The sequence below is a fragment of the Malaclemys terrapin genome, chromosome 14, assembly GCF_027887155.1.
Source record: "Malaclemys terrapin pileata isolate rMalTer1 chromosome 14, rMalTer1.hap1, whole genome shotgun sequence".
Lineage (NCBI taxonomy): Eukaryota > Metazoa > Chordata > Testudines > Emydidae > Malaclemys > Malaclemys terrapin.
Genome location: NC_071518.1, coordinates 32093469 through 32106712, shown reverse-complemented (window position 1 = coordinate 32106712; position 13244 = coordinate 32093469). Strand labels below are relative to the sequence as shown.

The 13244-nt window shown below is 41.2% G+C and overlaps 1 protein-coding gene across 2 annotated transcripts in view; it reads right to left on the bottom strand.

Moving 5' to 3' along the window:
- Window positions 1–13244, bottom strand: part of LPCAT2 (lysophosphatidylcholine acyltransferase 2) — a 51630-nt gene that overhangs the window by 23045 nt on the left and 15341 nt on the right. For both annotated transcript variants that reach the window (XM_054048972.1, XM_054048973.1), the window contains 3 exons: window positions 10773–10833; window positions 9244–9302; window positions 319–353 (listed from right to left, as the gene is read on the bottom strand). In XM_054048972.1, coding sequence (XP_053904947.1) covers window positions 319–353; window positions 9244–9302; window positions 10773–10833 — 155 coding nt within the window. The remainder of the gene's footprint in view (window positions 1–318; window positions 354–9243; window positions 9303–10772; window positions 10834–13244) is intronic.

Genomic DNA, 13244 nt, shown 5'->3' with positions numbered 1-13244 from the left:
TTATCCCCTTTTTAATAGATGGGGAGACTGAGGCACACAGAGATGACGTAATTTGCCCAAGGCCATCCAGCAAACCAGTGGCAGGGTCAGGAACAGACCCAGGTGTCTTGAATATCAGTTTAGTGTTCTATCTACTAAGAGATTAAACATTGGAGCATGTCACATAATGTCTGTATGCCCCCCAACTACATTCCATCAGAGGAACAAATCAAGAAATGTGTTCCTATGGATTTAACAGGGCTGGTTTGGTCATTGCCAGTGTATTTATTAATGGGAGAAGTTCCTGTATGATGTTTTTAATAGGGTTAGAAAACTTACAATGAATAGCCTTGCCATGTCCAGGTCACAGTATCCTAAAGAAAAACAGAAATGTATGACAAGTCAAACAAGAGGGGAGAACAGACATGATACAACAGAAAATTATAAGCATACAATTGGGTGAAGCAGAGGATGTTTTACTGTCCTATAAAAAAATGTTAATGTGTCTGGAATCCACAGCCTTATAAATATTTTCACCAGCAGCTGCATTTCCATAGTATGGAAAATGAAACAGAGAAAAGATTAAACCCATGCATTAGTTTGCCCAGGCAGTTTTGTACTGACTGATGTTTTACATCATCTAGATTCTTACTGAGCTCCCATTAAAAGACTTCACTGGGAGCTGACACTAGCCCTATAAAAGGCACTAATTATAATCTACTCCTTGTCTTCCAGGAAGAACAGCTTTACACTGTGGTTTGGTAGTTCTGCTTGAGATTGCAGCACTAGCTGTGTCACAACGTCATGCTAGGGTATACCTGGTCTTACCTATTGCCTTCTTTAAAAAGTGATGCCTTCCATTTATGCAAAACCAATCTTTTTTTTCCTGCTTCACTCCAGTGTTTTAAAGTTAACCTACAAAGGATACCAAAAGGGGGAGGGAGGGAGTTGAGGGGCTTGTGCTACTTTAGGGCCTGAAAGGATGGGTTGGTTTGTTTGGTTTAATTAAGAAACAAATTCTGCTTGTTTTTCCATCATAGAAATGTTAGCAATGTGAAGTCTGATCTTCTGTGGTTTTGTTGGAGGACCAGTGGGAGGCACTAAGCTCTTATCTCCCTGAAGGAAGGGACAAGAATGTGGAATGTTCAACAAATGTTTCATTTATTCAGAAATATTAGTCACCGAGGTCAAACAGTTGTTATTTTAACAGTCGGATGAAGATTATCTTCTCCCACTTAACAGTGCTGCTTTTACTCCTTTAGCACGTGTGATGTCATCATTTACACGAAACTCTCCAGTCATCAAAGAATCTTCCAGCCTAGACTGGAAATTGAAGCTAGACAAATTCAGACTGGACACAAGGTGTAAATTTTTGACAGGGCGGGTAATTAACCATCAGAACAATTTACCAAGGGTTGTGGTGGACTTTCCATCACTGACATTTTTTAAATCAAGATTGGATGTTTTCTAAAAGATCTACTCTAGGAATTACTTTGGGGAAGTTCTATGGCCTGTGTTATATAGGAGAACACACTAGATAATCAGTATGGGCCCTTCTGGCCTTGGAATCTATGAATCTAGACAGCATCTGAATTTCTAGTGTAGAAACATATAGAAAATTAAAAAACAAAAACAAAAAAAACCCAAAGTATCTTTCAGGCCTTCTTTACACAGCACAAAGAAGCTAAAGGAAGGCACGAGCCTGTATTTTTTCCCTTTTCCCAATCATCTTGTATAGAATCACATTGGGGATAATCACAGCTTAGTTGAAATGATTTGTTTAAATTGTTATTGCAGGCTGTTCCTTTCTTCCTACGATCACATCTGTACTCAGCATGATTAGAAAGAAAAGGAGCCCGAAACAGAAACAAAATATGGTGCACATTTACCCTAGTTCTTATAAACAGAGGATGACTATACCGTAGATTAAAATTTACCAAAACCATGCTCTGAAGTGTCCCTAGCCTCTGTTTGCCAGAAGCTGGGAATGGGCAACAGGGGATGGATCACTTGATGATTACCTGTTCTGTTCATTCCCTCTGAAGCACCTGGCATTGGCCACTGTCGGAAGACAGGATACTGGGCAAGATGGACCATTGGTCTGACCCAGTATATCCATTCTTATGTACCTTTGTAAACCCAAGAAAGGCTAATGTACCTATAGTATTTCACTTTTTAACTCTGTAAAGCTGCTTAATACATTTACAAACTTCCCATACATAAGGACACAGATTTACCCTATTAATATTTTATGGACAAGATTGCTAATTTATACCTTATTCTCAACACCCTGAATTTACTGACCGCCTCACTAAACTGCTTTTTATACTTTTAGCTTCCTCCTCCAACTTCCGTACAATGACTGTTGTCTTTAAGGTCATTTCCTCTTTATAAATGATCTGGTGGTTTTTTAAGTTTTAAAACTATCTAGTATTAATCTTTTGATTAGTTACTTCCATCCATAGATGTCAAAGTGCTTTACAAGAGTGTAAACATCATTATCCCTATGTTACAGGTGAGCAGGCTAAGGCAAGGCAAGATGTAGTTATATTCAGCATACCAGTGGCAAAGGCAGGAATAGAATCCAGGTCTCTGACTTGCTGGCCATCCCCCAACCACTACTAGCCCGTGCTGCCTCCCTTTATTGACATTGACATCAGCACTGTTCTAACTCCAGCTGACCATACTGCTGTTGCAAATTCTTTAGGAGAAATACAAGTTAATACAATTCTAGTCTGACAGGTTGTATGAGACTAGTCACTCCGTCAAGAACCAAGACAGGTCTCTCTTACCTGTAATAGGCTTGAAAAGGTTTGCTACAGAAAATGGGGAAGCTGCAGCAAAAGGAACCATCCATGACTCAGATCTCATGATAGTCTCGATCCAAAGAAGGAAGGTCTTCCCCCTCTCCCTCGCTCCTCACTGCCTGCCCCCTCCTGCCTATTGCCCTTAGGCTAGGTCTACACTACCCGCCTGAATCGGCGGGTAGAAATCGACCTCTCGGGGATCGACGCTCTTACTCCACCAGCGGAGGTGGGAGTAAGCGCCGTCGACAGGAAGCCGCAGAGGTCGATTTTGCTACCGTCCTCACAGCGGGGTAAGTCGTCTGCGATACGTCGAATTCAGCTACGCTATTCACGTAGCTGAATTTGCGTATCTTAAATCGACTCCCCCCTGTAGTGTAGATGTAGCCTTAGAATAATCAGACTCAGCCTGGGATGTGAAAAGTCAGGCTGGGTTCTTTTTGCCTCTTCCACCATCCTCAATTAATAAAGATTCTACAACTGGAATGCAGCTGAGTTCCACTGGTGCTGCATGAAGATGACCAGACCTGCTCAATCTCTTACAGCTGTATTGGCTCCACAGGAATAGAAAGATGTTTGTTGCCAAAGTTCACTGTATCTATACTGTTCCAGTATTAAGCCAGGGACTAACAAAAGTGTCCCACAAGTAAACAGTCAAAGGGAGCATTTATATTATAGATGGAGGCAACATTTTTACATCACTTGATCAAAGCCACTTATGTATTTAAAGCATTCTCCAGTAAAATAGCCGCAATAATCACCTTATGGTATCACAGAGTTTCATGTATACCTCTACCCCGATATAACGCGGTCCTCGGGAGACAAAAATCCCTACCGTGTTATAGTTGAAACCCTGTTATATCGGGGTAGCAGCGGCAGGGCTCCAGCGGTGATTTAAAAGGCCTGGGGCTCCCCACAGCAGTGGAGCCCTGGGCCCTTTAAAGCGCCACCCAAGCCCCGCTGCCGCAGCCCCGGGATTACCGCGCTATATGCGAACCCGTGTTATATCGGGTCGCGTTATATCAGGGTAGAGGTGTATTTGAAATAAGACTTTGTCTACCTCTGTATGCCAGAGAAGTTACTATAGAAAATACGCTTGTAAGAAGATACAAACTGATTCAAAATAACAAGGTCTGACTATATGTTCAATTGGGTTATGGCCTTTTTGCCGGTTTTTTCCCTTTTGAAACTGTTTGCCAAAGCTTGTTGTGATAAAATACTGGAATCTTAACAGAAGAGGGGAATGCCAGCAGAATTTTTGAAGTACTTTGGGGAAATCTGAGATTCAAGAGGCAGACACCCTGGCTTGGCAGGAAACTTCCAACTTCCACTATAATCAAACTACTTTTGCTTACTGTTTTACTTCAGCTACATCTAAACTAAATAGCCCCACTAGCAGGGTTTTCACAGCCAGAATAGCAGCAGTCCAATTTTGATGCTAAAAAGACCTGGCTTCTTACATTAGCTCTCAAATGCTACATAAGTGATTCCCATTCCTGGGTCTCTGAAGGAGGATTCTGCTTTGAAACACACTGGGAATGAATTGGGTACCTGATCAATTGTGTATGGAACAATACGACTAGAGGAATCAAGGAACACAAACATATTTGGACAGCCTTGTGAACAGATATGGCAATTTCCTGCAATATCCTGGAGAAACATGATAGGATGAAGTTAAACCTTACTCATATTCTTAAACTTGATTCGGTATTTCATTGTATTACAAATGCACTGATGTAGTATTTTGGGATTGTATGTAACATCTCGGGGGGGGGGGGGGGGGGAAGGACATGATTCATGTAAAGCATTGGAAATGTTAGGGGCTTTGAAGGACTATTTGAAACAATGTGAACTTTTAAAGTTAAGTGAGTTTCCAGGAAATCTCTAGGAGGAAGTATACATGCAAATGTGCCCCCTTCAGTTATGCAAGAACTCAGCGTTTTGAAGCTTCGCCCTGAGGAGGACACCCATGGTCTACAAATTACCTATTCCCAGATCAAAGACCCAAACTGCACGCAGTAATTCATGGGGTGCTTGTTTTGAGCTAACAGCAGCTATGAACTTATGACCACAGCAAACCCTTTGGTGAGGTCTGAAAGACAGTTTACCTGCCAGAGCCCTTGCTGGAGCGGAGGTGATCTCTGGTAAGCGTATTAGCAGGGGTGTAGGTTCTTTTATTGTTTTCAAGATACTTTCTCTGTAATACTTTCACCTTAAAGGTGCTTGCTTAGGAAGAGCTGGGTGGTAACTTAACTGTGGGCAATTATGCTGCTTATAGCCTCTGAGGAAGGAAGGCAGTGCAGGCCTGCTGGGGAATTAACAGTGTAGGCAGGGATCTGTGCAGCCTGGAAATACCCAGGACAGGAATGAGAGAGATGCGTGTCTCTGCCCAAGAGATGATGGTTGCGGAGCAGGAATCCTGAGAATGGGTGCTCTTGCTGGACCATGAAGGGGGAATACAGATGCAGGTGCCCTGAACTGTGACAAGTCTCACTAAATAGGTAAAGAAAATATAATTTCATATGTCCCAGCTATCAACCCACTCAATGTTGGTCCAACACACTGAGCTGTATTTATAGATGTTTCACACAAAAGCTACTGCAAAGAAAGTTTGGATACGCTACACAACTGATCAAGATTCTGATGACTACTGCAATCTACACATCCTTAAATTCAGAACTAAAACCATGCATTGCATACGCTGCATCATCAAAACTATTGCAAGGATAAGCAGATTTTCAAGATTACTTCTGCTTATCATGAAAAATGATAAAAATGCCTTTTAAATGTGTGACAAGACAAAAAAAATTCATATGAATAATCAACCATAGTTTTTCTTCATTACTATACCTTGCAACACCTATTTTATCAACCTATTTTCCAGAGACAGATTCTAGACAAAAACAAAAAGATGTCCTCTACAGGTTTTAAACTGTTTAATTATTATTATGATTTTTACTGTGGGCCCCGAATCGTAGCCCAGCAGCCAGCTGCGCAAGGCACTGTACAAACACAAGGGGAAAAAAAGATAGACCCTACCCCGAGGCGTTTACAAGCTAAGTAATAACTTATTGCTAACTTGTGAAAGCAAAAACTTGCCAGCTGCTTTATACTATGTTATTTCACTCTTTACATTCATCTAAGTATCCCCTCGATTAAGTGCAGGAACTTATAGAAGACACTACTAATAATGAGTTGACATTATCCAAGAAAAAGTTAGCAGTTTTTAAGAAAGACTTTTATGTGATGTCTTATAAGCATTCAATTGACTTTTTTTTTACTGTCAAATTCCACAACAGAAATGTTGGCATGCTACTTGTATGGTACTTTCTCTAGTGGAGAAAACAATTTCTGTAATCTTCCCTGTGCGCAGTAACTTCCGTCTCCCACCTGGAATTTCTCCCCCTTCCTGCTGCAACATTTAATTGTGCACCCTTCCTTTCCTCCAAACAAAGCTACCAAAAATGATTTTCCAATCTTACTATTCTTCATAATAAAAAAAAAAAAAAATTGTGAACTACACTGAGCCTTTCCCCCTTAACTTAATTTGAACCTACACACTATGTTGCAATGGGCACGTAAAGAAACATTTGCAACTTCCCTATGGAAGTCAGCTGAAGGACATCTTTCTAAATCCTGTTGCAGTAGTAAAATTACATTCATGTCTAGCATTGTAATCATATGCTTCACTATTTAATTGCATGGAAAGAAGGATTAGAAAGAGAGAGTGCGGGGAAGATAGTTCATCTAATGCTCTCTCCCAATGCAGGTGTGGTTCCCATTGTGGTAATGGGAGAAACAGCATCAGTGGAGAGTACTGACATCTAAGGGCAAGTCTACACCATAGTGCTAAACTGGCACAGCTACACCGCTGTAGCGTGTCTGGTGAAGATGCGCTATGCTGACAGAAAAGCACTCTCCCCTCAGAATAATTACTCCACCTCAGCAGGAAGCGGAGGCTATGTCGGCAGGAGAATGTCTCCCGCTGACATAGTGTCAGCATATATAGCGCAAAACTTGTGTCACTCGGGGAGGGGCTTTTTCACGCCCCTGAGCGACGCAAGTTAGATCGACTTAAGCGGTAGTGTAGACCTGCTCTAAAAGAGACAGGACACAAGTGATCCCACTCCCCGGCCCCCACCTCAAAATGTTTGATGCTTCTGGTGGTGGTGGTGGGGAGAGGGGGAGGGGAGGCGCACAGGCAGCAAGAAAGCAACAAGAATGTACTAGCCTACACCTCTGAAAGTTATTGCAGCAGTCATAAATTAAGCCTCCGGGAAGAAGAGCGCATAACCCACACCACAAATACAAGCATATCTATTGCAGCTTAATTAATTATAATAAAGAGCATTAAATGTCTGCCTTGGGGCCTTTTGAGTTTACTCAGGGAGAAGAATTGCTCTAACAGCTACAAAAACTTGGAAAGATCAGGTGGCGGAGAGTAGAAGTAAAACTGAATCAAAAGTCCCCAAATTCCCATATGCTAAATGTTTGCAGCTGCCTGCTTGTAAGGAATGAAAGTTACTTTAATTTTCAATTAGTTGTGAGAGGTGATGAGAAAAATGTATTTCATTAGATGTTTATTTAAGACTGGGGTGATATCCTGGCCCCACTAAAGTACATGGCAAAACTTTCATTGATTTTAATAGGGCCAGGATTTTACCCAAGTCCAATATAGGCCCACTGAAGTCAACTGGAACCTTTCCAGTGATTTCAGTAAACTTTGGATCAGGATCTAATTGTATTCAGGAGGCCAAGACTTCAGTCAGCTTACTTCCAATCTGATGTAAAACATTTAGCTTTGTAAATATTAAAGGACTTTGTTCTTCCTTCAGTACTCACTCCTGTTGACTTTTGCCACCTTGCCATTGGGGTCTGATGCAGCCACTGCACTGGTGGCATTCTTTTATATGGGACAATTCAGAGGAGGGGGAGAAATGAAAGGGTGGGGTTTTTTTTGTTAAAACACAGACATAGGAGTGAAGAGACCAGAATTCTATTCCCAGCTCTGCTACTCACCCCCTCTGGGACCTTGGACAAATTGTCTCAGTTTCTTCATCTGTAAACTAGGGGTAACATTTACCCTACCTTCCTCACACATGCGCTGTGAAGGGAAATTCATTAATATATGTACGTTACTTGAGTTTCTTGGATGCAGTGCAAACTATTATTCTTATGTACATGTGAAAGCAGTGGCAGTGCGTTTTGCAGAGGAAGTAGTTGTTAATGGGAATTACATACATGCATCGTGGGTTAAAAATATTCCTCAAGTTTATCTGCCATGTAAGTATTTCAGCAGGATGGAACCAGATGTGCAATCAAGGACAATTCTTAAAATTCCATGCACTCCTAATAAAAAGTGTTGCTGAGAGGCATTGCACTATCTTTATTTGTGGCCTTCTAGTAATTATCTTATTAAACTATTCAAAGGTTGTTTCTCTTAATGGATCACATTTGTTTTCTTAAGGGCCCCACAACATTACTGTGAAAGATACATAACCAGAAGTTAGCATGCAGCTTTACAGAACACCAATAAAACATGGTTTCTGTCTCAAAGCTAATCAAGTTATGACATATTACAATTAATTTAAACTAGTGTGAAACAACAAAAAGGAAAGCAGAGTTTATTATTCTAAATAATTTAATTATGCCGGCGGCATAACATAACTACACTGGAGGAGGACATAAGCATTTCTTATGGTAAATGTATTTGTATTTGATTTCCAATTGCATATATACTAGAATATGGAAAGTGTATTAAAGACAACTGGGTTGTTGTTTTCAATTTTTTACAAGACATTGCAAAACCAAATACTAATACTGAAGCACTGAACAGGACATTTCCAAAGCACATATTACACAGGTTGCTTCGATATTAGGAAGAATGCAGCAAGCTCATGTGGATTAGGAAAATTTGTGTAAAAGTATGACAAGCCACGACAAAGCACTCCCCAAACAATACAAGCAGACTTAGTTTGAGGGAATTGCTTCCATGTTGCTTGCAGTCAATCAAAGGGAACCCGTTGTACTGTTACAAATTTGCTTTTCACACCTAGTAACAAAATATAGCAAGAGTGCTCTTAAAGTAGCATTTAATTTCTTAAGCACTTTCTATTGTATTACAACGGTAGGCCCTCAATCTTCAGTGTAATCTTGGTGCAGCCATGAGTAGAAGTCGAAGCAACCTTTCTTCCCCCAAAATCCTAGGATAGCTCCTCCCAGTCTGGCCACACCAAGAAGGAAGAGGAAAGATGCACTGGAGCCAGCTACGCTAGCTTTGCATCACTAGAGGATTTCCCTGTGTCAGGGGAATTCTCAGCCAACCCTTTAAGGCAAAGCAGCTGGGGCCTCTAGGAATGCATTTAATCTTGACAATGGACTGCCTAGTACCTGGGTGTCTTAAGAAGAAAGCTAGAAATCAAAACATTCTAAGTTGCCAAAAGGAGAATGTTCTACTTACCAGTTTGTTCGGATATCGGAGCAGCACCGGTTGCACGGGAACTCCTGGAATAAAGGCTCCTGTAACCACAAATCACTTTTTAATATACAAACATACCACTTAAGAATTTTAAGTGATTAAGACAAAGGAGGACTGGAGGACAAATAAAATGTAAAGGGGAAATTTAAAAAAAAGTTATCCCTTGACAGTTATTTTTTAAAAGCACAACTAGTGATTCCAGATAAAGGAGACCCTCCCTTCTACCTGGCTAAACTCCAGAACAGAGTTTTAGGTTAGAGAGAAGTGATTCCCTTGGATTTGTGGATTATTTTAAACTAATTTTCACCCATCTGAATGAATGTCAGTTGTCAAGGGACATAGTCAGTGTTGTTGCAGTCGTGTTGGTCCCAGGACATTAGGGAGACAAGGTGGGTGACGTAGTAAAAGATATTACCTCACCCACCTTGTCTCTCCAGTCACCATAGGAATAATATTGGCTACATGTTCACATGACCACTGGGGAGAATGACAGCCAAGACAGTCAGGTAATGCTTATGGTCCTTATTTAGTCACATAGATACCTATACTAGCATTATGTGACTTTGGAATAGGGGGCTGCTTTTTCAACAACGTAACGTGGGAAACCATCATAGCTTTGGTGAGCAAGCAGCAGCAGAGACCACTTTCTACTAGACAGTGCCATAATAGAACATCGATTTTGTGCAGCCAATAATCTGCTCTGCTAATCCTGCTAAATACGAGCCAGAGTAGATTTCATAAATCAGCTTCATGACAAAGAATGTTTCTATTCCCCCCCCCCCCCCCATCAGTACCTGAACAAATATACACTGAAGCTCTGAGATTACTCCAGTTAGTTGCTCAGCTCTAAATTTTAAAAATTACAAAACTACCAAAATAAATGCAATTATTAATTATCCTGCAGGAACCAATAAAATTCAGAGTTGTTTATGCATTTGTAGCATGAATAAGTATATTAAATATTAGGGGTTAACTAAAACAAATGCATCTCAAATTACAGGAACATTGTCAGGTCCAATCTCTCAAAAGTAGGTTTTGTGAAAATGGGTTTCCACTGTTTGTTTTTAATTTCAATGAAGATGCTTTATATACAACTAATAGACATTCCTGTAAAGGATTTGCAACACTACTATTGAACCATTGCTATAAAGCATGAAAAGACCTAGTAAAATTGTCTAGAAACTGCCCAGAAAACAAGTGCAACTAACTAATCTATTATCATTCTACAAGCTGCCACAAATTGAAAAAGCAAACTCACAGCAAATGGTATAAAGTAGTAGAGGTTTTAAAAACTACTGCAGTTTTAATAATCTAAGGTGTTACTAGTAGCAAAGGTGAAGAAAAGTAGCTTTTTAGAAGTGCTTGACTTGACAGTACCCTTACAGACTGTGAATAAACAAAAGAAACCCACTGGACCAAATTAATATTTTTACAAACTGACTGAAGTGATTTTGCAAATCATGCCAGTCCATGGTTTTCTAACAAAATACATGCAACACAATATCTCTCACCTTGTTTAAAGGTGATCAGACAGGATCGATTTGTACAGGTGCCTTCTGGGAAAATCAGTACCTTGGATTAAAAAAAAAGGTATATATATATATATATATATATATACACACACACACACACACACACACACACACACTTTATACTTTTGCCTTAACAACTTATACATGCCTGAAGGTGTGACTTCTTATTCAAGTTCTCTGAACTGTCAATGAGCCCTGATACTGCATCACAAGTTTATCACTTTGTCAGCAAGGAAATGAAAGAACGCCTGTGATTGACAGCGATTTTATTCATCTGGATTTGAAAACAAATGCTTTGTAAGAGAGGGAACTTTGGGGAAGGCCTTTGTCAAGTCTGAAGTAGGGCACAAAAGGCCTCCAATGTTTCCCTTGCAGTATCTAGTGTTGGAAATAATGAGCGATTGTTTCTTTCTCTTCCAGGAGCTCCTTACAGATCTGTAAGCTGTATGAACACTGAGTCTGGGTTGACATCAAGTGCATAAGAGGCACTCAAGCACTTACCGACACAGATGCTATCAACATGAGCTTAGATGCCAACTGTGAGGATATGATCACGGATCAAGGGACAGCAGCAATACACAGACTTAGAGGTGGGGGCATTTGTGATGTGATGACTTCTGAAAGCATTACGTACTACTGAATGGCTTCGGTGTCTGGAAGAATCAGACATACTGGATACCCAAGAGGTCTTAGAATCATCTTCTGAAGCAATTGGATTAGAAGGAGATACAGTAGGACACAGTGCAGCCAACCCTTCAAGGAACATAGAGCACACTAGTAGCTTTGTCTTTTCGGGGCACTCTAGCAACACCTATTGGAATTCTGAACTCTCTTGGCAAGAACATGCGACTCCTGAACAGTGTCACTGTAGCAAAAATTACAAAGAGATGCTCCTACTCTACTCCCTCCTAGTTCACAGGGCATGGTTGGGGAAAAGAAGGCATGCCCAAGGCATCCCTGTGCTCCAGTGATATTCTGCTTGGGGCCATAGACAGGTAGGTGTAAGTTAGAGCAACCCTGAGGCTGCTCTAATTTATGACAGAGGGGTAGCTCCAAGGATAGAGGAAGCACAAAGGTGGTAAACACATGACCATTCCTGTACCAACCATAGTACAACCAGGACAAAAAAATTGCTACCTAGGTACGTGGGCACGAAAACTGATACTTAAAGGACATAGGGCTGGTGCCCAGAGAGAGGAATTTTCATATTCCTACCTCCAGAATCAAGTAGACAAATGCAGCCATTTCTCTCTAGACCAAACCACTCTTTGAGAACCTAAAAGAAACAGGTGATGGGAGCAGCAGCATGTGCTCTTGGCTAGCACATGCCACCTACCTCAGCAGACACGCTGAGAACAGACAAAGCACCCTAACCAGATCATGCCTCCTTTGTGCGGAGGAGTACAGGAGAAGCAATAGCTGGGCCCCTTTGTTGCTAACAGGAGTGTTCTTCTGTTGATGTGCAGCATTTGGCCCTAGATATTTTAGAATATGTTGTGAAAATATGTTTAGGGTCAGGTTCCTCCAAAAAAGAGGAAGGATAACACACAGGACTGGGAGTCAGAAAGCACGGGCTACATTCCCAGCTTGGCCGCTGACTCACTCCACAACCTCGGATTGGTCACTTAGCTATGCCTCAGCTTCCTCATTGGTAAACTGGGAATCCACAAATCTACTCTACTTTATGCCACAAGCCTAAACAGCCCCCAACACCTCTGGGGATTACGACAAAACTGTCGTAAAGCCACTTCTGTGTCTGCCCCGTCTTCAGCAGAGCTCTGGTGCACCTGGTCTAGATTCCATCCAACCACGCATTTCCGCCAGGAAAATGAACTGCACTGGTTCAATCACACCTCCATTTCTAAGCACAGCATTACTCAAAAGCTTTCCTAGATGTGACCTGGGTGTCTGATTAAAATGCCTGCATGGCAGAGTTCCAGACCTGTGACAAATGGAAAAACAACAAAGGTGGCTGTAAGAATGCAAAGGGCAAATTTGAATGTGCACTTGTGAGTCAAATTAAAGAAGCCTAAATCTTAACTAAAGAACTTGGAGCAAGCTGCTTGTGAAATGAAAATGATGCATGGTATTTAAATAATCCCATCCCAGGGAGAGAATGACGTGTGTTTTGGTTTTTGTTTCCTGGAAATGGGGCTCTATGGCTGCTGTCTGCCCGATCACCCCCTTATCATTAGGGCTGTGCATTCCGGTTCAACAGAAACACAAATATCTTGCTATTGGCATCTCTGACTTTTCACCAGCTTTTTATATTTGCTTCAGGAAGCCAGCTACGGAACAAAAACAAACTGATAGCCAGTTTCCTCATGATGTTTCAATCATCCAGGAAAGGGACCTGCTCTGAGAAAAATAGATCTCATGATATTTCAGCCACTGAACTCGTTCTCTCAGTCACTGAAAACAAAAACAAACACAAGCACAAGCACGAGATCA